Source organism: Delphinapterus leucas, chromosome 18 (genome assembly GCF_059928025.1).
Source record: "Delphinapterus leucas isolate spDelLeu-1000000601 "Yukka" chromosome 18, BTC_Dleu_Yukka2, whole genome shotgun sequence".
Taxonomy (NCBI): Eukaryota; Metazoa; Chordata; class Mammalia; order Artiodactyla; family Monodontidae; genus Delphinapterus; species Delphinapterus leucas.
The window spans coordinates 77,986,796-78,012,553 of record NC_143146.1 but is presented as its reverse complement, the minus strand read 5'-3'; the positions used below and the strand labels follow the sequence as shown (position 1 = coordinate 78,012,553).

At 41.4% G+C, this 25,758-nt stretch overlaps 1 protein-coding gene across 7 annotated transcripts in view; it reads right to left on the bottom strand.

Moving 5' to 3' along the window:
• Window positions 1-25,758, bottom strand: part of XPO4 (exportin 4) — a 113,548-nt gene that overhangs the window by 52,895 nt on the left and 34,895 nt on the right. For 6 of the 7 annotated variants that reach the window (XM_089899754.1, XM_089899758.1, XM_089899755.1 and 3 more), the window contains 4 exons: window positions 25,307-25,460; window positions 8,824-8,936; window positions 4,398-4,555; window positions 3,997-4,171 (listed from right to left, as the gene is read on the bottom strand). In XM_089899754.1, coding sequence (XP_089755880.1) covers window positions 3,997-4,171; window positions 4,398-4,555; window positions 8,824-8,936; window positions 25,307-25,460 — 600 coding nt within the window. The remainder of the gene's footprint in view (window positions 1-3,996; window positions 4,172-4,397; window positions 4,556-8,823; window positions 8,937-25,306; window positions 25,461-25,758) is intronic. The other variant, XM_089899756.1, reaches the window with a different exon arrangement.

The following is a 25,758-nucleotide window of genomic DNA, read 5'->3' as shown; positions in this document are numbered from 1 at the left end:
CACAGTAAAACAAAAGTGTGTTGCTGGATACCACGATGTTCACTGCAGCACTATTTACGATAGGCAGGACATGGAAGCAACCTAAGTGGCCATCGACAGATGAATGGATAAAGAAGATGTGGCACATATATACAATGGAATATTACTCAGCAATAAAAAGAAATGAAATTGAGTTATTTGTAGTGAGGTGGATGGACCCAGAGTCTGTCATACAGAGTGAAGTCAGAAAGAGAAAAACAAATACCGTATGCTAACATATATATATGGAATCTTAAAAAAAAAATGGTTCTCATGAACCTAGGGGCGGACAGGAATAAAGACTCAGACGTAGAGAATGGACTTGAGGACACGGGGAGGGGGAAGGGTAAGCTGGGACGAAGTGAGAGAGTGGCATGGACATATACACACTACCAAATGTAAAACAGATAGCTAGTGGGAAGCAGCCACATAGCACAGGGAGATCAGCTTGGTGCTCTGTGACCACCTAGAGGGGTGGGATAGGGAGGGTGCGAGGGAGACGCAAGAGGGAGGAGATATGGGGATGTATGTGTATGTATAGCTGATTCACTTTGCTATAACGCAGAAGCTAGCACACCACTGTAAAGTAATTATACTCCAACAAATATGTTAATAAATAAATAAATACATGTTAAAAATTAAAAAATAAAACCTTCCTTCCTGAGCACAACTAAAAAAAAAAAGTGTTTTGCTGAATCTGTTTTCCTACTGGGAAAAGAAACTCTTTCAATATTAAAGAAAAACAAAACATTTCACAAGATTAAAATTGTTTTTAAAAACCTAACATTAAAATTACTGATTTGGGGCTTTCCTGGTGGCACAGTGGTTAAGAATCTGCCTGCCAATGCAGGGGACACGGGTTCGAGCCCTGGTCCGGGAAGATGCCACATGCCACGGAGCAACTAAGCCCATGTGCCACAACTACTGAGCCTGCGTGCTGCAACTACTGAAGCACATGCTCCACCACAAGAGAAGCCACTGCAATGAGAAGCCCACGCACAGCAACGAAGACCCAACACAGCCAAAAATAAATAAATAAATAAATAAATTTGTGTTTTAAAAAAGAGATACAGGGCTTCCCTGCTGGCACAGTGGTTGAGAGTCCACCTGCCGATGAGGGGGACACAGGTTCGTGCCCCGGTCTTGGGGGGGGGGGTCCCACGTGCCGCAGAGCAGCTGGGCCCGTGAGCCCTGGCCGCTGGGCCTGTGCATCCGGAGCCTGTGCTCCGCGGCAGGAGAGGCCACGGCAGTGAGAGGCCCGCGTAGTGCAGAAAAATAAAAATAAAAAAGAGATACAATTTGAGAGCAAATCACAAAAGACAACATTTTAAAAAATAAACAAATAATATTACTGATTTGCATGAAACAACAAAACTCAAGATCTGGTCTTACTCATAGGACAGCACACATAATACAGGCTGTTAGTAAAGTCCATTATAAAGGTTCATTTGTATCATTATAATTCCACATTTTATTGTGCACACCGTAGCGGCACTTTCACATTAATCCACCCCACGAAACATCAGAAGAGACCAGTATCCTAACTACACCGCAAGGAAACGTGCTCACAGAAGGTGAAGCAACCTGCCCAAGGCCCTGCAGCTGAGGACTCCTCCTGGCTCACGCCACAGCGTCTCCCTCAAAAGTTCGTGATCTTTCTCACTACTTATGACTCCCCAAAGCAGTTTTTTTAATATGCTCAACTTTTCGATTTTTACGTATAAGCTCATTTCTTTATACCTTTTGCCATCTTAGGTCAACAACTATGTATTGTGCACGAGGTGACCTGCCCTGCGTCCCAGAAGCTCCACCGCAGCCGGGCTGGGTCTGTCCCTACACCTCGCCCGCCCGCCGCCCACTCCCCAGGCCCCGCCCCCAGCTCACACAGCCAGAATGAAAACCCCACGCGGCTGAGATACATTTAGGATTCGCTTAGTCTTCTGGTAACTCATCGTGCAGGGACCCCCGTTAGCCCTCGACTTCACCAACCCTCGCCAATCTGGCTGCTATGAGTCATGCAAAAGCATCAGACAAATCTATTCCCTCTGCCTGTTTCAATGGGTAACCAACTGTTTCTAACACCATTTTTTAAACGTCATAAACAGATTAAAAGAAATCGACCAATTAAAAGAAAGGAAAAGAAATAGCCGTTTTCCTGAATGAGGCCCAGTAGGTACAGTGCATGCCTCCCTGTGAAGCACCATTAAACATCTACTCTCTGAAAGCGCATCCAGGCTCCCTGTGTCCCAATACTTCTAGGTCAAACCTTGGCAGAAAAATTGTTTTCCAAGTTGTTAGTCCCCTAGGCAAAATAAATAAATTCTAAACCTCAAATGTGCAAGCCAAGAATGTTACAAATCTTCCAGCAATTCCTCTAGAAGCATCCTTAACCCACAAACTATAATAAAAGGCAGCTGTGTTTCTAAACATGTGATCAACGTGCCATTTAACCAAGGGGAGGGGGTGGGGGAAAGGGGGATGTGACGTGAAACCCGAGTGATTCGGAATTTGTGGTCATTTGAAAAGAGTTTGAGTACAGCTTAAATACTTAAAATTTCCCTCTGTTTCCATGCTTAGTACATGATTTTTCTCCCTAGAAATTCAGACCTCACATATGAAGCCCGTAAACTTCTATTCCTCCATGACCGACACTTTCCAACACATAAATAACTTCCTGGCCTGGTTCCTTTCCCGTCAAACCACTGGGGCGCCCACTGTTGTGAACACAGTCATTCCCGAGTTCTTCGTGCTCTGACACCTCTGAAGGGGCACAAATCACTCCCACACATGTTGCCAAACCCCCAACAAAACAACCGCTCGGACTTAACATGAAATTCTATCAGAGGTCTACAAAGATTCTTTTTACCCTTACAATCTTTGAAAAGAATCTACATTTCATTAAAAAAACAATTAGTTTCAACAATTTAGTAACTACTTGGTAGGGAAAACATCAATTACTTCCCAAGATTAACGTAGTTACTCCCAGTAACTGTTACAAACACAGCTGTGTTGTCAAGGAGTTTAGTACGAGTTTTCCAAATTAAATATAAAATGTGGAAGATAAGCATTTAAAAATCTGTACCAAAAAACATCTTTACTACAGGAATTGGTCTTAATTTTAATGCAAATTAAAATTTACCGAGATATATTATTAAAACCATAAAAAAACACCAAAAAAAATTAATCAAAATAAGCAGGGTTACAATTATTTGAACTAAATTATATTTACATAATTTCCAGATAAGCCCAAGATTTCTAAATTCTCAAAAAACACTTAAAATTATACACAATCACAACCATACCATAAAGTTCCTAGCACCCCTCGAACTTAAAGAGTTTATTATTAAAATGGCTTTCAACATAGTTTTTAATAAAAACATTTCATTCCATTTCCTACTTTCAGGTACTAAATTATCTCAACTTAAAATCTTGAGACCAGGGACTTCCCTGGTGGCACAGTGGTTAAGGATCCGCCTACCAATGCAGGGGTCTCGGGTTCGAGCCCTGGTCCAAGAGGATCCCACATGCTGCAGAGCAAATAAGCCCGTGCGCCACAACTACTGAGCCTGCGCTCTAAGAGCCCTCAAGCCACAACTACTGAGCCCGCGCGCCTAGAGCCCGTGCTCCTCAACAAGAGAAGCCACCGCGATGAGAAGCCCGCGCACCGCAACACAGTGTAGCCCCCACTCGCCGCAACTAGAGAAAGCCCGCGCGGAGCAACTAAGACCCGACGCAGCCAAAAATTTTTAAAAAATAAAATAAATAATAAAATAAAATCTTGAGACAAATAAAATTTAGTCTACTAAAGTGATTTTCCACAAATTTTTAAGAAGTCATGTTCCCAAGCACAGACTGCCAAATGATTTGCACATATAAACAAACACGCACTCCTTTAAAACAATTAGCGGCCATGAGACACGCTTCAGAGGCAGAGCAGGTCCCCCTGCGAGACAGCGCGGTTCAGTCAGAGCCACTCACCACCTCCTCCAGTGCAGCACTGCGCCCGAAAGAGCACGTGAGGTGTGTCAGGCAGCTCACAAAGGACGAGAAGAGCTCGCTTGGAATGGCGGTTAAGACGTTGCGAGGGAACACAGTTATCAGGTTGCTGATGATGCTGGAGATCCCCACAGCTTCAGAATCTTCTATCTCGATTCTACAACCCAAGGCATGAGCATCAGCGTTAAGTGGAGCAGAGGCAGCTCGTTCCCAAACATGCACCCATTCATTCTCGGAGGCACGCCTCTGTGCACTCATTTCAACTACACGCGTAACTCTCCCTAAAAATAAAAGCAGGGAATCGCTAGTTTCTTTTTTCCTCCACTGTTAATCATGAGGAAGAACTGAAGCTCCTTTTTGGTTCTAAGGGCCAGGATACCTACCCATTGATGGTATTCAGTAAGCCCTCAATGAAGTGTGCGAGATAATCCACTTGGGACCCTTCGTCGGGGAAGATGGGTCCGTGAAGAGAAGCTAACTGGGCGAGGCACTGCAGGGAGTCTTGTGCCATGTCGGAATCTTCTCTGATTTTTCGATGTACCTGTTAGAAAGAATCGCTAATCCATAAACATAAATTCTTCTCTTGTAAGGGTCACGTGTCTATCGTGCCAAATGAGGTGAGAGAAAAATTCACTGTAGCTGAGCATTTCTAGACAACTAATTCCCGAGTTAAACTAAATTTGAAAATTGTCCCTCAGTCCATTTTATGTTATAGGCCATGATTTTAAACATACCAATTAATTGTCAGTGGAGAGCTACCTACATTTTGAAAACTGAGCCGTCTCCGGCGTGTTATGACAAAGAAACAGATGCCGGCCAGTCAGACGCGCCGCTTCTTCTAAAAACAGCAGCCACGACAGTCATCTGTATTATGCTAGCTATGCCTCGCTGCAGCTTCTTGCTAAAGTTAGCAAAGTTCGGGCAAGAGCATATAGATGCTGCTCCGCTGGAGCAGACAGTCACACACTCGCAAAACCAACATGCCCCCCAATCCCTAGAAATTCACTCATTCAAGCAATATATTAACATGGTGTTTCATCAACTCTGATACTGCCTACAATTTATTTGAATCTCATTTTATCCTATATCACTGCTATTAATAAATTTTTTAAATGTTTAAATTTTACTTAAATTATATTTAAATTCGCTTTAAACCTCGCGTAGAATTTATTTCAATGCTGCAATACTGAGGTGAAACACCTGGCATACAGTGTCCTGATGAAGGAAACACTCCCAAAATACTGCTCCCTAATTTTACAGTGTCATTAATATTCTCAGACTTACACAATTAAAACAGACAAGGAAAATATTTTTAGCAGAGAAATCACAGGTAATTGTTTATCTTAATCCACCACATTTACTGTGGCCACTTTCTACTTTCCACAAGGATTTGAATTTTCCAGCCCCTCTTTCCCTACACAAGTCTCTGTGCTTTCTGAGTGTCACACAATTTAAACATTTATTCTCCATCTGTGTCAGGTTATTTCACTCTGACTCCGCAATCATTTATAAATTACTTGAAGTTAGGGTGCTTCCCAACTATGCACTGGTACAGTGCGGGGACACAGGGCATACTCATAAACCCTTAATTCACTGGTTGATTCCATTAATCTTTAATTCCTGAACTGCTTAAGGTTCTAAGAAATTTAAAATATTAAAAACTCGCTGTTAAGTTACAAAGTTAATTTAGCTACTGACATGCTGAAAGGGGTTTAGAAAAGGGGTTGTCAAACCACAGCCCACAGGCCAGACCTGGCCTCCTGCCTGCTCTCGTGTGGCCTGTGAGGTAAGAATGGTTTTTACCTTTTTATGTGGTTGGGAAAAACAAAACCAAAGAATAATATTTCAAGACATGTGAAAATTATACAAAATTCACGTTGTAACAGCCTTCAGTGAAGTTTTGCTGTAACTGCTTGTACTGGGAGGCCAGAGCTGAAGCTGCCTCAGAGAACTAATGGCCTGCAAAGCCTAATATTCTACCCAGCCAATCCCTGGTCTAGAACACAAGGGTTTTTCAAAATACATTCTAAGTTTTATATATAGTAAATTTAAAGTACAATCACAAATCCATATATCCATTCTATTCAAGAACTTCTGAACACAGCTTATTCTGAAGTTCCTTATCTGAAAACTGTAACTACATTTCTGTCACCTTGTTTTTTTAACCTTATCAACATTTAAACATGACAGAGACAACGCAACCTGGGACCACAGAGGGCTGCTTCTCCACCCACACAGCCAAATGGTTGCTCGATCCTGGTCCAGACATAAGGAAGCAAAAGAAACAGCCAACATGGATTATGTAATTAAATAAAATAAAAATAAGAAACTGTCCTCAGAGCCTGACTTTACTGGGCATACTTACGTTTCCTAAAATATGAACCACATAAAACATGATAAATCAATGGCTGATTCTTACGTAACACGGTAGATTCTTGCTCCCTTCCATTACAAAGGAATTCTACCATATCTGAACCATGTTACACAGATTAAAACCTGAATTCACCACCTGAATAGGGAAAAGCAGAGGGATAAAGAAAAGCAAAGTCTAGCGGAAGACCCAGGGAGGTGACTGGAGAAGCAAGACAAGAAATACGGACAAGGAATAAAGAAAAGTACGTTAGTTAAGACGCTGAGTTCTATGGGAACACACTGAATCCGAGACGGCTTCGGGCATCCAAGTTAAAGCGCCCAGCGCGAGGATTACGAGGCTCTGGGACACAGGAGCAGCCTGTGCTGAATACAGACGAGGAGTCCTTGGTGCAGAAGTGTCGCTCGGTGAGCTACGAGTGGAAAAAGAAGCCCAAGGAACACGTACACAGTCAGCAAAGCTGAGAACTGAGATAGGAACACCTGTATTTATCCAACGAGCAGAGTAAGAAGAGACCATAAATGAGATCAGGAAGAATATGTCAAAAAGGAAAAACTAAGGAGAGTGGTTTCTCCAACACCTAATGGAAAGAAGAAAACTGGAGAAGCTTGTGAACTTGCAGGGGGCAGAAGGCCATCTAAGGTCTCCTGAACCCAGACGGGTCACAGCTGGGTCCCGAGGCCACGACACAGTACACGTAAGTGCAGCGATTCAAATCTAGAGAAAAAGTGACATGCAGTGGAAAACTGCTTCAAATAGGCAATGAATTCACATAATTGAAAATAAACTTAAAAAAAAAAGTGAATGAAATAAAAAGATTAGTCACTGACATTTTTCTAACAAATAACAAAATTAAAATTGTTCATAAAGTGCATACATGAAAGTAATAGGCCACAAACACAAAACTGTTAAAATCACAAGGTGAAAGGGGTTAACTTTCAGATGCAGAAGTTATCTGCATGTGGAGGCTCCCAGCTGACAGGAGCAGCTGTCTACTGCGTCCAGACAGCTGTTCAGACAGGGGAGCTGTTTCCAGCACTGCCAGCAAGTTTTTCACCTTTTCAAAAACTGCTGGAACGGGGTCCAATTTCAGTCAAATGAATAACACAGAGAACTGAACTTGGATACACATCAAAACAATTTCTGCCAGAGGCAGGCAACAGAATGTTAAAATGTAGTTACAATTATCTTTGATACTGATAACGTTTTTAGCCATCATTTCTCGGATTTAAAGAAGAAAATGCAAGGTAATACTCAGTCTGAACATTTCTATAGAAAAATATTTTTATGTACACCTAGGGGTGAAATTTGTAAGGCTCGTGAATAGTACCTTTAAAACACATGAAAAGGTAAACTATAATTAATGGTTGGGATTTAGCAAAATAGCTTTCTTTTTTCTTTTTAATTGGTCTTTATTTGGACTTTTGCCCCAGTCATTATACCTAACTTCCATGCTTGCCCTACATCTGCAAACCTGTATCCAAAACACACACACACATACTACACACACACGTATTTTCCATATTTTCTCCAGCTTTTGACTATTACATTGGGGGGCCCTCTTGGGCAAACATGGGAGCACATTCCTAACTTCCTGGTGTTTAGTAAACAATACAGGACTACTGAAAGTTACAGCTGAAATAAACTGTTATTCAGTCACTCTAACTGAACCCATGGCTGCTAATCAGTACACGAAAGTGTACTGCTCTAGAACAGCGCTTCTCAAAGTGCGGCCCAGGGGTCCCCAAAGCTTCCTGACACCCTGTCAGGTTGTCTGTAAGGTCAAAACTACTCTCATAACACCACTGAGGCAGTGTTTGCCTTTTCCATCCCTACCGTCACACACCCACGTTCTACGTGACCGTAGAACACTGCAACTGAGCGAACGCAGCAGCACATGAGAGGGCCTGGCTGTCTTCTGTGACACCAGACATTGGAGAGGTCTGCAAAAATGTCAACAATGCCACTCTTCTCACTAAACTTTCTGTCTGCTTGTTTTAAATAACATAGCTATTTGTTCACTGAAATGTTATTTACGTTAACATGTAGTGGTTTGGTATTGCTATTTTTAAGTGAATTAATAAATATTTTTTAAAGTTCTCAGTTTGAATTTTTAACATGGTAAACACTAATAGCTATAACCCACATAAACAAAAGCCCTTCGGGGTCCTCGATGATTTTTAAGAGCGTAAAGAGGCCCTGAGGCCAAAAAGCTTGAGCTCTACGACGTTAAACCCTTCATAATTATATAACATTTTAATAAACCAGCAAAAACATTTCTATATAATCTTTGTTTAAGCAAATATACTGATCAGGAGAGAAGGCTTTGGAGGAGAAAAGCAATCTGTCTTGATTTACTTAAAAAAGATACAAAAGCACGCATTCTTCCCGTGTCACTTTTCTGTGGCTTCCCTGTGGCGAGGGAGAGCAGGACTTACGGTAAAGAAAAGCTCCATGACCCTGCTGTCCAGAAGGGCCTCCCGCCAGGACTCCGTGGGCTTCAGGAGCACATTTTGCGAGGACTCAAACATGGCTATATAATGTCTTCCCAGTTAGCTGGGGTCAAGGTCAACCACAATAACATTCCGACTTTGTCTAAAATGTAAGTATATCCTAAATATAACGGAGCCATCCAGAAAGAATGTAATGGGAACAGTTTAAGCCTCTTCACATATGCTACATAATTCACGCCTGAAGCTAAGGAATAAAAGGCATTAAGTGCTGAAAAAAAGAATGCTAGAGGAATGTAGATAACAGTTTCATCATAATTATATATCATGCTGCAGGGGTACATAAAGTCTGAGCACAGGTGATCTGAGTGGTGGCAACAGGAGGAGAAACACTAACGCAAAACAGGTGCCAAAACACATGCAAGAAAAGAACCAATTTCTACATGTTGATCCCATCACGTCCCCCAATATCTTACAGCAGCTAAAACCACTTATACAGAATGTGAGTTTCATACAGTCTGCTTGGAAAAATAGCATTTTCCCAAAAGAAATACACTTACTGGGAAACAAAAAGAGAACAGGAGGAGCAAATAGACATCCCACCGAAGAAGAACTTCCAAACATCAGATCATCCAACTCCACACAAAGACAATTATCACTTTACATAAAACTCTATCCCAGGCTAAAAAGCAACGCTTATGATGTTCAGGTGTTCACTGTCAAGCTGCTTCAAACAGAACACCGTCTTTACCACACAGAGAGTAACCATAAAATACACCTGCAGGTGTTTGTGAACATAACTCATTCAGGGACACAGACACGTAACTGAGGTTTCAGGAAAGGAGAAACCTGTCGGCACAGACAGCGTTACGCCCCTTCCACGCTCATCAAATGCCCAACTAGACCAGGGGTCCGCAACCCCCGAGCCGAGGTCCAGCATCGGCCCCGCGGCCTGTTAGGAAACGGGCCACACGGCAGAAGGTGAGCGGTGGGCGAGCACGTGAAGCTTCATCTGCCGCTACCCCCCCAACCCCCCAACCCCGCCATCGCTCGCATCACCGCCTGAAACACGCCCCCGGCCCCGCCCGTGGCAAAACCGTCTTCCATGAAACCGGTCCCCGGTGCCAAAAAGGTTGGGGATCCCTGAGCTACACCATTCTCATCACCCAATGAGAAATTTCAACAAGTTATCCAAACTACGGTGTGCAAAAATTAGATATAAGTTCAAATTCTACATGTTCATTAAAGCCCAAATCATTAACAGAGAAAATTAAAGGCAACGCTATGGAAATTTTTTTAAAAGATTTTTGTTTAACCCTCTTTTAAAATAACTAATATTATTTTGTGTCTGAAGAGCAAGAAGGGGCACCAAGAGTTCTTTCAGAAAAGAAGCCATTGCTTGTTTTTGAACAATCACTCCAGAAATGTTCTGTGACTGCACTTAATTGCTGAATAAAAGTGAAACTCAAACCAGGTTCGTTTAAATCTCACTTTTCTCTTCCTCTGTCTGCCCCCTTGTGGAGAGCAGGGAGAACTGGGGCCAAAAGGAAGGAGCTGCCGGACTCTGAAACAGCAGCAGCGCGGGGCCTCCTGACCCAGAGCCACTGGTGTGTCCGTAGCTTCTAGAACGACTTCATCTTCTCGCGAGGCACCTAGCTGGTGTGAGATTGTTAGTACTGGGCTCTCACCCAGAAGAGAACACAACAGCTAAACACTAGGTGTTTCCATGTGTTGTCTAAAAACGGGGGCTTGATTATCCTTTAGAGAAGCAAACTGAAATGGTGGTGGGTGAAATCTGATGTCTGGGATGTGCTTCACAGTAATCTGGGGCTGGAAGAGCAGAGAGGAAATAAAACTTACAGCTGGTGAAGCTGTATTCTATTTTAGTGCACCTTTGGAATTTTCCACAGTAAAAGTTGGGGCATAAAACAAGGAGGCTCGGGCTTCCCTGGTAGCGCAGTGGTTGAGAATCCGCCTGCCGATGCAGGGGACACGGGTTCGTCCCCCGGTTCGGGAGGATCCCACATGCCGCGGAGCGGCTGGGCCCGTGAGCCATGGCTGCTGAGCCTGCGCGTCCGGAGCCTGTGCTCCGCAACGGAAGGGGCCACAACAGTGAGAGGCCCGTGTACTGCAAAAAAAAAAAAAAAAAAACAAACAACCAAAAAACAAGGAGGCTCAAGCACATGAAATAAAGCACCTGAGAGTAAGACAATAAAGTTTTTGTACTTCATAAAAAATATTCCACTTCTTTTCCAGGTTAATTCCCTTAATTTTCAATGTCCTATTTTTTCAATTAAAAGGCAATTTTTTGGTATATAAATTGTTCAGTAATGAAAAGTATTTATTAAATACTTATATTGAGTTCTACATTGAACAAAGATGCACAAATTATGACAATCTAGTTACATTTTTTAAGGAGTCGCAATCTGACATTAAAATGGTAAGAAACTTTATGTGTCAGACACCCAAATCTAACAAACAAAATATGTGTATCATCACTAAACACTTTCCATGAGGAAAATAACAGAATGTCTTAATACTTTATCTGCTCACTAACGGTGTCATGATTTTACTTTTACCTTAGGTGGGACGTGAGACAGAGTCACACTGAACCGTAATGAAACGGTCAGGCCACCTGTCCTGGGTCTCGTTCGCACAGCCACCTGGGCAGAGCAAATGCACGCAGCCCTCAGGTGAGGAGCAGCGGAGGCCCCTCAGAGGCACAACACAGAGGAGGGGCGCTGGGGGAGGACGCCAAGAGTGGTGTTTATGGACTTTGCTAGTCTTGGAAATGTGGAAAAGCTCGTTTCAAGCGAGTGAAGAGCCCTGCAACTGACCAAGCCTGCCAGTTACAAAACAACAGGGGGTTGTCCAGGTCCTTTAGCACGTGAGAGTTGATTAACGTCAAAGATTAATAAATATTACAAAAGGAAATGAGACCTAGACCAAGATCTCTTTGCTATCTTTCATTCAATTACAAAATGTGGACACTCCATAAATACTTGTAGATATCAGTTACTTATATCAAGAGGAAACAGAAGGATGTAAGTTTGAGAGAAGCCTTTTTTCCAGCTATGAGATGGAATTAAATGCAATTGCTCACCTAAACATCAGGTGCAAAATAATCCTCAAATCTTTTATTTATTTTTTTTAATCCTGATGTTAGCTTCTCTTGATCTTGGCCTGTTTTAAACACACCATTCCCAGTGCCCAGTCTGTATGGCCAAATGTTCTTAAAAAGCTGACGACCGGCATGGTTTTAGAATTGTCATTCCTTACATGTTGCCCACAGCACAAGAAGATCTGAGACTTTAACATCTGACACAATCATAAAATACTTTTCTCCAATAATTATTTTAAAGTTCCATGTGAGTTTTATTTTTAACTCCAGACCTGGAAAGGATCTTTACCTCTGGCATGACATTTGCCTCCTATTAAGAAAGCTCACTGGTAGCGCTCCTGGCGAAGAGGCCACACTAACTGTTCTTTGAAGAGTTACCCTACAGCACTGCAGACTAACCCACCTTCCCTTTTTACCAGCCAGCCTAGCACTGCCACCCGGTACCAGTTGTTCATAATAAGAACGAACACATGCTCCAGTGTGTACAGTGAGACACAACCGTATGACTTAGTTATAAATAATCTCTCTCTCTCTACGAAAAGAACATGTAATTATCTTCAAAAGCATTTTAATACAAACTTAACATAAAAACAGCAAAAAGAACAGTACAGTAATGAATGGAACAAATTTTTAAGAACAGTGCTATTCCAACAAGAAATACATGTTGTAGTCAGCACACTGGACTGTGAATCTGCTGAAGGTGCTGCCTGTAAAGAGGAGGGAATAAGGGCCCTTCTGTGTTGCCTGAAATACTGTTATTAAGAAGGCGCATGCACTACTTTTCAATTAAAAAGCTAGTTAGAAGCTTATCACAGTGTGAACAGACTTTCACATGCAGATCTGGACCGTTTCTGCACATTCAATTCAACTTTTAATTTGGTATTACCAACTATTTCTGTATCTATGTATAAGTGACCTCAAAATACCACTTCTCCCCAGATAATTCTTAATGTAGAATACTTTAAAAACAACAAGGAGAAGACCATCACTAAATTTCTATCACTTCTCCTCTTAAGACAATATTTTTTTAAATGATTTAAAATTTAAATCAAGCAGTATTTCCTCCTTCTTTCCTAGTTTTGCGTCTTCCTTTATTCCTTCTCAAAAATCTTTACTTTTTTCAAGTTCTTGTTTAATAACCTGTAATTCTCTCCAAGCCTAGACTATCATATACAAATGTTAATCATGTTTCTCTCTTCCTGATATCCAAAAATAACTTTTCCCAAAAAATTGTTATACAAAGCAATAGTCTCTAACAGTTTTAATAAAACAGCAGGTTCCTATTTAAAAGTTGCAAAAGTTTCAGTTTACAGAACTACTTTAACAGCCATGTCATAATATCAACATTATATTGCTTTATTTTTATCCAAATATATTACCAATAAAAGAGAAGTCTGACAATGAAGTGATTATTTACTAATTGATCATTTATTATATGCTTGTTAGATTTTAGGAGACGTAAGAGTCACACCAGATTGATACCATTAAATAGCAATCATTTACCAAAATTCAAATCAGATTTTAAACCAAGAATTTTCTGGGGCTATGGCTTTACATATTTTTCTAAAATAAATACTAAACTCAGGTAATTTATATTTTGTATCAGAATCATTCATTTTGTGATCAAGTAAAATTCAACCCACGTGACAGCCATAGAGAGCTGCTTTCAGCCTTTAATAATCCTATGTCTTTTTAAAAATCTGTCATCGCATCAACATCACTTCACCTTGCCGTGTTTTCACCACTTCGAGAACCAGGAGCTACCATACAAGGACTCTCCTGTCACTGGACACCGTACAAGCCCGTCTGTGAGCAAGGCTGCAATTCTGAAGTCCGAAAACCCAGCCCGTCTTCTGAGCTCTGTGCTCTCAGTCCCCTGGAAATCGGTCACAGCTGGAAGTCAACTCAACCTCGCACACACACTGAAGAATTAACTCTCCGTCTCCTGGCCCTTCTCCCACGGCCATCCTACCGAGCTCTAAAGCTCTCTGCTGGGGAAGCTCACCCGCTCCTGAGAAACCAGAGGCACAGACACGCAGCACCTGCCCTGCCCTGGACACGCCGGCCAGCACCACACACACCTGAGGAGCCAGGGGGACAGAACTCAGCCGCAGCGGCCACGACTGCCACTGGATAAACCCACAAAGTCTTCTGTCTCAACCACACAGTGTGACCTGTAAGTGCATGCTCTTAACAGAAGGGGGGTGGTCACCTCTGAAACACACCGGGCCTTCCACATGCAAATGAGGTCTAGTCCATCTATGAACACCTTCTGTATGGGGATCATCTTGTGGTGGTGACCGACAGTAAAACAACGAAAGAGGCGCACAACAGCTACAAATTACCCTCAGGCAAACATGGCAAGTCTGAAAATCTCCACTGCCTATTCTCCTAAGAACTTCACAATACAGGAAGATCTTGTAGCAACAATGGACATTTTACAAAAGGAATACTTTAATTTCCCCATATTCTTTTTATCCCACCTCATTAGTAAAACAAAATTTCAGAAGCAAGGGGAAGCCCAGCTTTTCTTCTTATATATTTAATCTCTGTCACTACTACCTTTTCTAACAACAAAAACTGCTATTTCTGGCACAGCACGGAACCACTGAGCCCGGTCTCACACAGCACTTAGTCCAAGTAACCAAAGTCCTTTGAAATAAAGGAGAACTGACCTCACCTGAATGTTTTCCAAAGCCTTGCCTCCAAATAGTAACGTTGGCTTTACTGGAAATCCTAATTTAGGTGAAAGCTTCTGTGTCCCGTTACTATTTTATGATCTAGTTAGCTTTCCCCAAGAGCTTGAGTTGAAAAAATTTTTACCAAAACCAAATCAGATACACAAAAATAGAATACCAATAAAAGGCAGTGTAACCAAACTAAAAAAAGAATTATTACTGAAGCCAACATACCAAACATACCTGCCAAGCATTCTTATTACAAAACGATATTGTCATTTATGATTAGCATTGCCAAAACCCCGAAGCATTTATGGACGCTAGGTGAGCTAATGGCTAAACAATACGAGCAGCATGAACAGACAGCCAAGAACTGAGAGACTACTTCTGAATCACCTTGTCTCAATAACTAAAACATATCTATTTGTTAGGCATCTGTTACTACATGCTAGATACTGCACAGTGTGGACAACACAGTGGACAAAACACGGCCTGTGCTTTCCTGAGCCTCCAGACAAGCAGTAAACAGGTACTGCTCCAGCAGGCTAACAAAAGGAAAATTACAATGGACAAGTGGGCCAAATGGGAGAGAATTGTGTATAACATGCATATCAGGAGCCGCAGCAGGGGCTTCCCTGGTGGTGCAGTGGTTAAGAATCCGCCTGCCAATGCAGGGGACATGGGTTCGAGCCCTGGTCCGGGAAGATCCCACATGCCGCGGAGCAACTGGGTCCGTGCGCCACAACTACTGAGCCTGCGCTCTAGAGTCTGCAAGCTACAACTACTGAGCCCACGTGCCTACAGCCCATGCTCCACAACAAGAGAAGCCACCGCAATGAGAAGCCCGTGCACCACAACCCAGAGTAGCCCCTGCTCACGGCCAACTACAGAAAGCCCACACGCAGCAACAAAGACCCAACACAGCCAAAAATGTAAATTAAAAAAAAAAAAAAAAGCCACATCAAAAGAAACCTGACCTGGTCTGGAGTGAATGACGGAGGCACAACTAGGAGGCAAGGGAAAAGTTCACCTGCAAAGGTGCCAGGGCAGAAGGAAACTTGGCCTGTGAGTGCAGCACCAACAGAAAGAGGACAAAGAGAGTTCGGAGAGAAAGGTAGAGACCAGACCATCCAGAATCCTAGCGCCCATTTGTAAATGGGGTGGTGGTATAACAGAGGATCCTAGGACTAGGGTACTTTCTTTACACAATAATAATCTAAAACAGAATGAAAAGCAGGTGGATTTCATCTCAGATCTTTCAAGACAGTAAGACCAGGGCAGAATGGCCAGAGCAATTAGCTCACTGGGCCAGGAGATGATTTTAAACCTGCCAAAGCCCAGGAGCTATAGGCTTTGCACCAGGCCTGGAGCGGAGAATGCTTTCCTAGATCACCTTCTACATGTATAAAACCTACATGTAATAATCCTTTAAGAAAAATAATGGTTTGCAGGGACTTCCCTGGCGGTCCAGTGGTTAAGACCCCACGCTCCCAACGCATGGAGCACGGGTTCCATCCCTGGTGGGGGAACTAAGATCCCGCATGCTGCATGGCACTGCCCCCACCCCCCAAAAAAAAGGTTTGCAGAAGACATATACACAGGAAATCCAAAAAAATACTATTTGAACTAAAAAATAAGTTCAGCAAAGCTACATGGTACAAGATCAATATACAAAAATTTGTTTTTCTATACACCATTATGAACACAAAAATAACTGTAAAATCAACTCCATTTATAATTGAATTAAAAAATAAAATACTCAGAATAAATTTAACAGAAGAAGTTCAAACTTCTACTCTGAAAACTATAAAACAGTGTTGAAAGAAACTAAAGATCTAAAAAAATGGAAAGACATCCCATGTTCATGCACTGGAAAACTTAATATTTTGCCATTTGTTAACATGGCAGTTCTCCTCAAACTGATCTACAGATTCAACATAATCCCTATCAAAATCCCAGCTGCCTTTTTTGCAGAAATTGATAAACTGATCCTAAACTTCAAACGGATATGAAAGAGACAGAGAGAAGACTAAATAATCTTGAAATACTGTTACATTTACAGCCAGGTGATTTTATACAAGGGGGCCAAAACAATTCGACTGGAAAAAAAAAATACCTTTTTCAACAAATGATGCAGGAACAACAGGATCCTGTTATACCTTATATCTCCACAAAACGTAAACTGGATCACAGACCTACCGTATGACAGACCTACATAAAACTCTTAGAAGAAAATATAGGACTAAATCTTTGTGACCTTAAGGACAAGAACAAAGTCAGAGAACTGACACAACTCAACTTACTAAATCTACAATAACCGAGACAGTATGGCATTGGAGAAAGAATAAATAGATCAACGGCACAGAATACAAAAACCAGAAACAGACCTACATACATGAAGTCAAATGATCTTTAACAAAGTAGTAAACTGCAATGGAGCCAAAAAAAGTCTTCAACAAATGGTACTTAATTACTGGACATCCACATACAAAAAAAAAAAAAAAAAAAGAATCAAGATACAGATAGACCTTACGCCTTTCACAAAAATCAATTCAAACTGGATCATAGACCTAAATGTAAAATGTGTAACTGTAAGGCAGTCCAGTGGTTACAACTCCATGCTTCCAATGCAGGGGGTGCAGGTTTGACCCCTGGTCGGGGAACTAAGATCCTACATGACACACAGCGTGGTCAAAAAAACAAAAACAAAAACAAAAACCTGTAAAATTCCTAAAAGATAACATAGGAGAAAATCTAGATGACCTTGGGTTTGGCAATGACTTTTTAGCAAAATAACAAGGCATGATCCATGAAAGAAAGAATTGATAAGCTGGACTTCACTAAAATTAAACACCTCTGCTCTGTGAAAGACACTGTCAAGAGAATAAGACAATAAGCCACAGACTGGGAGGAAATATTTACAAAAGACATCTCTGATAAAAGACTATTATCCAACATATAAAAAGAACTCTTAAAATTTAACAATAAGAAGACAAACCATCTGGTTAAAAGTGGACCCAGGTCCTTAACAGACACCTCACCAAAGAAGACATACAGGTGTCAAATAAGCACATGAAAGGATGTTCAACATCACATGGTCTTTAGGGAAATGCAAAGCAAAACAATGAGATACCACTCCACCCCTACGAGAAAGGTCCAAATCCAGAACACTGAGAACACCAAACGCTGCTGAGGGTGTAGAGCAGCAGGAACGCTCCCTCACCGTCAGTGGGAACACAAAATGGTGCAGCCACTTCGGAAGACAGTTTAGCAGCTTGTTACTAAACATACCCCCCCACACACCAAACAATCCAGCAATTGCACTCCTTGGAATTTACCAAAAGGAGCTGAAATTTTATATCCACACAAAAACCTGCACACACATGTTTATTCATAACTGCCAAAACTTGGAAGCAACCAAGCTGTCTGTCCTTCATTGGTGGAATGGCTGAGTCCACTGTCATCCAGACAGTGGAATATTAATCAGCGATATAAAGAAATCAGCTATCAGCCATGGAGGAGCATGGAGGAACCTTAATTGCATGTGACTCGGGGAAAGCCCATCTGAAAAGGCTACACACTGTATGATCCCAACCATATGGCGTTCTGGAAAAGGCACAACTGTGGAGACAGTGAACAGATCAGCGGGTCCCTAGCGCACGGGGAGAGGAAGGGGTGAACAGGTGGGTCACAAAGGACTTGCAGGGCAGTGAAACTACTCTTTGTGAGACAGCAACGTGGATACATGTCATTGTACATTTGTCCAAACCTACAGAACACCAAGAATGACCCCTAATGTAAACTACGGACTTTGGGGACAATGATGTGTCAATACAGTTCTTCCATTATTAAAAAAAGCCCCCCTCTGGTAGGGTGGTGATGACGGAAGACCATGCACGTGTTGGGGAAAGGGCACATGGGAACTTTCCGTACCTCCCGCTCAAGAGTGCTATGAACCGAAAACTGCTCTAAAAAACAAAAGTCTATTTTAAAAAATCTTTGTGACCTTGGATTATGCAAAGCCATCTTAAATGTATCAAAAGCAACAAAAGAAAAAATAGATAAATCGGCCATCAACAAAATTAAAAATTTCTATGTTTCAAAGGACATCATCAAGAAAGAAGACAACCCACCGAATGGGAGAAAATATGTGAAAATCATACATCCACTAAAGAATTTGTGTTATATATTCAGAGTTCACAAAGAACTCTTACAACCCATAAATCTTTTCTTTTTAAAGATTTTTTTGATGTGGACCATTTTTATTTATTTATTTAAAAATTTTTTATTTTATTTATTTGTTTTTGGCTGCATTGGGTCCTCGTTGCTGTGCACAGGCTTTCTCTAGTGGAGGTGAGCGGGGGCTACTCTTCGTTGCAGTGCGCAGGCTTCTCGTTGCGGTGGCTTCTCTTGCTGCAGAGCACAGGCTCTAGGCGCGTGGGCTCAGTAGTTGTGGCTCACGGGCTCTAGAGCGCAGGCTCAGTAGTTGTGGTCCACAAGCTTAGTAGCTTTGCAGCATGTGGGATCTTCCCGGACCAGGGCTCGAACCCGTGTCCCCTGCACTGGCAGGTGAATTCTTAACCACTGTGCCACCAGGGAAGCCCCTGATGTGGACCATTTTTAAAGTCTTTATTGAATTTGTTACAACATTGCTTCTGTTTTATGTTTTGGTTTTTTGGCTGCAAGGCACGTGGGATCTTAGCTCCCCTACCAGGGGTCAAACCCGCATCCCCTACACTGGAAGGCAAAGTCTTAACCACTAAACCACCAGGGAAGTCCCACAACTCGTAAATCTTAAAAAGACGAATAACCCACAAATGACGTTAGGGCAACGAAGTTGCAGTCAGTCAACGCCCACCACCACTCTCTCTCCAGTGCTTCCTACTCCAGCAGACTCTTCCTCCTTCTCATCAACCGTCAGTGATCTGCTAGGATAACTGGATATCCACATGCAACAGAATCAAGTTGCATCATTATTTCTCATGATATACAGAAATTAACTCAAAATGGATCAAAGACCTCAATATAAGAGCCTATATGTAAGAAGTCAGTCTTAGAAAAGAACACTGGCATAAGTCTTCATGGCCTTGGATCAGGCAATGGTTTCTGAGACAGGACAAGAGAAAAAAAAGACATAAATTAAATATCATAAAAATTAAAACTTTCTGTGCTTCAAAGTTCACCATAAAAAAGTAAAAACAGGGACTTCCCTGGTGGCGCAGTGGTTAAGAATCCACCTGCCAATGAAGGGGACACGGGTTCGAGCCCTGGTCCGGGAAGATCCCACATGCCGCAGAGCAACTAAGTCCGTGCACCACAACCACCGAGCCTGCGCTCTAGAGCCCGTGAGCCACAACTACTGAGCCGGCGTGCCGCAACTACTAAAGCCTGGCACCTGGAGCCCATGCTCCGCAACAAGAGAAGCTACTGCAATGAGAAGCCTGCACATCGCAACGAAGACCCAATGCAGCCATCCATAAATGAATGAATGAATAAATAAATAAATGTTTAAAAATAACAAGGTAAAAATACAACTCACAGAAAGGGAGGACATATTTGAAAATCATTTATCTGCTAAGGGACTTTTATCCGAAGATATAAAAAATTGTTACAACTCAATTTTAAAGAAACAAATAACCCAATTTAAAAATGGACAAAGGATATGAATAAACATTTCTTCAAAGAAGATACACGAATGGCCCACGACCACAAAAAAGATGTTTGATACATTAACCACGAGGGTAATGCAAATCAAAATCACAATGAGATACCACTCCATACGAAATAAGACAGTTATAAACAAAAAAACAGATAACAAGTGTTGACCAGGATGTGGAGAAATTGGAACCCTCATATAATGCTACTGGGACTGTAAAATGGTACAGCCACCTTGGAAAACAGCTTGGCAGTTCCTCAAAAGGTTAAACAATGAGTTTCCTTATGATCCAGCAATTCCACTCCTAGGTATACCCAAGAGGAATGAAAATATTAAGTCCACACAAAAACTTGTACTACACAGGAATGTTCATAGCAGCATTATTCATAATAGCCAAAAAGTTGAAACAATCCAACTGTCAATCAACTAATCAATGAATAAATAAAAATATGGCATATCCTTACAACAGAATATTATGTGGCAATAAAAAGGAATGAAGTGCTAATGCATGCTACAATATGAATGAATCCTGAAAACATCAGGCTAAATGAAAGCCAGTCACAAAAGACCATATATTATATGACTCGGTTTATATGAAATGTCCAGCATAGAGACAGGAGACGAGTGAGTGCCACGGGCTGGTGAATTTGGGGGAAACAGGGAATGAACACTAACAGATACAAGGGCTTCTTTTCTGGGGTGATGAAAATGTTCTAATGTTAACGACAGTCGTGCTGTACAAGTCTATGATCGCACAAAGAACCACTGAATTGTATCCTTTAAATGGGCAGATGGTTTGGTACGTGAAATACATCTCAATAAAGCTGTTCTAGAAAATAACCAATTATCACTGCAACGGACACTACCTGAGCACAGGCACAGACAAAGTGGGTCCGTGCAGGTATTTTGTTTAAGGGAGCTCAGTGTTTAAATTTCTTAACATTTAAAAGAAAACTTTTAAATAATTAGAGTGAACTCTTCATAGAACATCTAAAATAAGTCATTCATTCCTAAAAATTTAAACCCAGGTTGTTTCAGTTAAAACTTAGAACAGTGGGACAAACCAAAAGGACACAGAAGTCAGGTGACAAGGGCCAGACCTGGCACAACGTGGGCAGCAAAATACACAATGACAGCAACAGACTACAATCCATTCTGAAGAAGAAGAATCCCTGAGTCAATACTGGTATAAATGAATAAATCAGTGAAGAAAGGAAACCTCTTCTTTATGGCAGAAAGCTGCACATAAGCACAAAAGGAGATGATGGGATCAGAAAAATCACCAATGTGCAACGACCGCACCAACTGTTTCAGGCCAGGAGTACCAAGGGATGCTAGAACTAATGGTTGAAATTTTAGGAGGAACAGGGTATTTATATAAAGTATAACACCACAAATCATTTATTAATTACAAAAAGGAACAGCAACTTTACAATGGAAAAACCTGGCACACACCACCTTAACCAAAAGATCAAAGAGAAACCCCTCCGCTCCCCGCAAATGGGACAAACTGGATCACACTCCTCCTGACATAAAGGAACCACTACTCAGTAGTCCTACGAAAATGAATAACCCAAAACTATCAGGAGGGAACATCCAACAGACCCAAACTGAGGGGTATTTTTTTAAAGTAATTGATCTATACACATCAAATATGTCAAATTCATGAAAGACAAAGAAAAGCTGAGGAGCTTTCCAGATCAAAGATGACTTCGGACAACTAAATACAAAGTACTGAAAACAGTTACAAAAGGTATTAGTGAGACAGCTGACAAAATTTGAATATGGGCTGCAGATTAGATAATAACAATGTGTCAACATTAAATTCTTGGTTTTGAAAATCATACTAGAGTTTTGTAAGACATTCTCCTATAAGAACCGCAGTGCAATTTGAAAATTCTTGATCACAAGAAAACAAACAGTGAAGTACTCAGAGGTATATGGGTATAATGTCTGCAAGTGCTCTCAAATGATTCAGAAGAACTGTGTTTAAATATACACATACTGTCATACAAACGCACGTACACGTGTGCGTGTGTGTGTGTGTGTGTAATGAGAGACAGAGACAGGAAGAGTAAGAAATGGGACAAAATGTTAACAGCAGGTGAATCTTGGTAAAGGGCATACGGCAATTCTCTCAACTACCCTTGTAGTATCTCCTGCATGCTTAAAATTACTTCAAAATAAAAAGATACAAAAAAGATAGATTACAAAAATTATGAATAGGAACTGATACTGGTAATTTAACACAGACTCATTTAACACACCATTCTAAATGATCAAACAGATGTGATGCAAAGCACACAACGTATTTTTTACAAGGTCTACTTGCTATTCTGTCTATCCTAAAAGACAAATCGTATTTTAAAAAGACATCAACTCAATATATTAATTAAGTTAAATATGATCATTAGACCTTTTTCAAGGTATAAAACTAAATAATTGGGACTTCCCTGGTGGTGCAGTGGTTAAGAATCCACCTGCCACTTCAGGGGACAAGGGTTCGATCCCTGGTCCAGGAAGAACCCACATACCACGGAGCAACTAAGCCCATACGCCACAACTAATGAGCCTGCGTTCTAGAGCCCGCAAGCTACAACTACTGAGCCCGCATGCCACAACTACTGAAGCCCGCGCGCCTAGAGTCGGTGCTCTGCAATAAGAGGAGCCACGACAATGAGAAGCCCGTGCACCACAACGGAGAGTAGCCCCCGCTCGCTGCAACTAGAGAAAGCTGCGTGCAGCAACGGAGACCCAACGCAGCCAAAAATTAATTAATTAATTAATTTAAAAAACTAAATAATTATTCAACTCCTTCCCAGCTTATTGAACAGCAGATCTGCAAGTAACCGCCAAAATTAGAAATTATGGCAGAATTGGGTTCCTTGAAACTAGTTTTCTTAATTAGCACTGACAACGCAGCTTCGTTTAATTCCATTGCCATATTCTTGTCCCACACTTAAGCTAATCCACTTAAAGGAAGGAATGCTTAACTGTAGCTGTTACCCAACAAATGGCTGCTGTAGGAACACATATAGGCACAAAGAAGCTCACTTGTAAGCCATGAAACAGAACATTGTACATGAAGAGCAAGATCTACGATGAATTCTTTCCTTCAGCAACACTGTAGTCCTGCCTATCATTTTTAGATGACAAGTTTTCCAAAGCTCTATCTACATGCTTTATAAAAATATTTTATGTGTGTATCTTTAGACAAACTTTGTTTCCAAACTCCCAGAGCACTGTTTCCCTTTACAAAACAGTCACTTTTCAGCCAACTGAATTTTCCCCTAAAACAGAGACTTTAAAATTGGCTACAATATATGCAGTGTAACTTTCCTTGATTTTCCCATATATAATTAATGTTTTGATAGCTCCATATGGCCTGTTACTTTTTAAATCTGTCTCAAAGTTTTTCAACATCTTTCTTTTTTTTTCCCTAACAAAAACTAGAGCAAAAATTAGATAGCAGAACACAAAGGGGAAAATTTTTTAAAAGCAAATCTAAGAAAATATGTGCCTCTTAACAGCCAAAAGGAATATAGTGAAGATATAAAATTGACTATTAGCAGAAGGAGGATTAGCGACTAGGGTAGAAGGGGGCATGACTAGCCTCCCTGTGAGCTCTGCCCTGCAAGGCAGCCACTCACCACGACCGCCTCTGAGAAAGAACTGAGAACTCGGGGCTCCCGTCAGAGACCTAGCACCCTACATGGCATCTTACAACTCATTTTCTATTACATGAATGTATTAGCTTGAAAACAGAAGAAAGAGTTACACCCCGCCCCTGCTCCCTTAAAAACCTCACAGTTTACAGCCCAGGTAATTAGCTCAGATATGTGTCGGTGAGTGCAGGGCTCCCGGCTCATCCTCGTCTCTCAAGTGGCTGGATGTCTATGTCCTGTTTGCTTGTCATCTGCCCTTTTCTCCTAAATAGACCCCCACCGCCGTCCTCCTATTAACAATACCTAGAACAGGTTAAAGTAAACTCCCTGTAATTTCCTATACCATAAGCAGTATACCAGATCGAGAAGAAAGAGCACAGCACAGCAAGCTGAGGAGGAGGCTTCAAGGAGGCTACCAAGAGCTCAATGAACAGGAGCTAACTCCTGAGTGTACTTTAAATGTATTGTTTCCTTCAATTCACTCAACAATCCATATCCTCATTTTACATTTGGAGAAACTGAGACTCAGAGACGTTAAGTAACCTGCCTGAGATTGGCTGAACCTTGAGCCTGGATCTGTGTGACTCAACTATGATACATACGGGCAGCCCACCGTACATTACTGCTTTTAATCTATCAAGGTAGCGATGTTCTAGAAAAGCAAATCATAAACTCTGAACTAGAATTCCATTTCTAGAAAAGCAAATCATAAACTCTGAACTAGAATTCCATTTCTAACACAAATTTCTCCACTTTAGTAAATGATAAAAAAGGAGACACTTTGTATCAATAATATAACCTATTTAAACTTAATTTGTATTCCTAATAGATAACCTGCTAGAAATGGAATTTTCCTATTTTTATACTGGGAACACTCTCCAAAGGGTAAACATGTTACTACCTTATTATCTACACTTGAGCAACTGTAATCCACAAAGATCAAATAGAGAACTCCAAACCCGCCTTAAGGAAAGTCAGTCAAAATCTGAATGGAATTTACATGTTACAGGAGAAAATGATTCCGTTTCTTGGTAAAATGCACTTCCCACCTCTTTCCCTTCCCTTCCTAAGGCATACTCCTATCCCTTGGTTAGCAACAGCCCAATGACCCACCAAATGTTTCCACTTATTCAACCCTCTTCTACAAAGTTATGAATGAAATTGAAAATTTTCTAAGTACTCTACTGCATTGTGGTATTATAAAATAAAGTAAAATTCCATTTCTAAAAGATTCTTATTTTCTTTCAAAAAACATGTTTCATAAATCTGCAGAGATAAAGTACTTTTAGCCATAATTAATTCAATCTATGAAAGTGACCACACATAAACCGTTCGGTTGTTGAAAGGATATAGTTTGGAGGAAGGAAGTTCCAGCTCAGGACTTGGTTGGCGAGGGCCAGGTAGCGCTGGAACACGGATGACATCTGGGCGCTGAGGTGCTCCCGCCTGCTGAATTCCTGCAGGACTTCCACCGTCAGCAGGAAGATCTGACGGAGGTCTTCTTCCTGCAGTAAATTAACCACACGTTTTTGTATCTAAAGCTTATTCAAGATATGTTCCCTTTTAGAACCATAAAACAAAACAAACAAATAAAAACCTTAAAGTTTCCAACGGAAAACATCGCTTCTTCAAGGACATCTTCCATTTTTAGGCCTGCTTACACGCTACAGTGATGCCGGTCTGAATACATTTACCGTCACATAAATGCCACTCCCTAGAGAAGCAGGTCTTGACGACCACGACAGAGCTGAGGGCTCAGCAGCTTCAGTGGGAGCCCTCGGATTGAAACCAGTGCCTTCACAC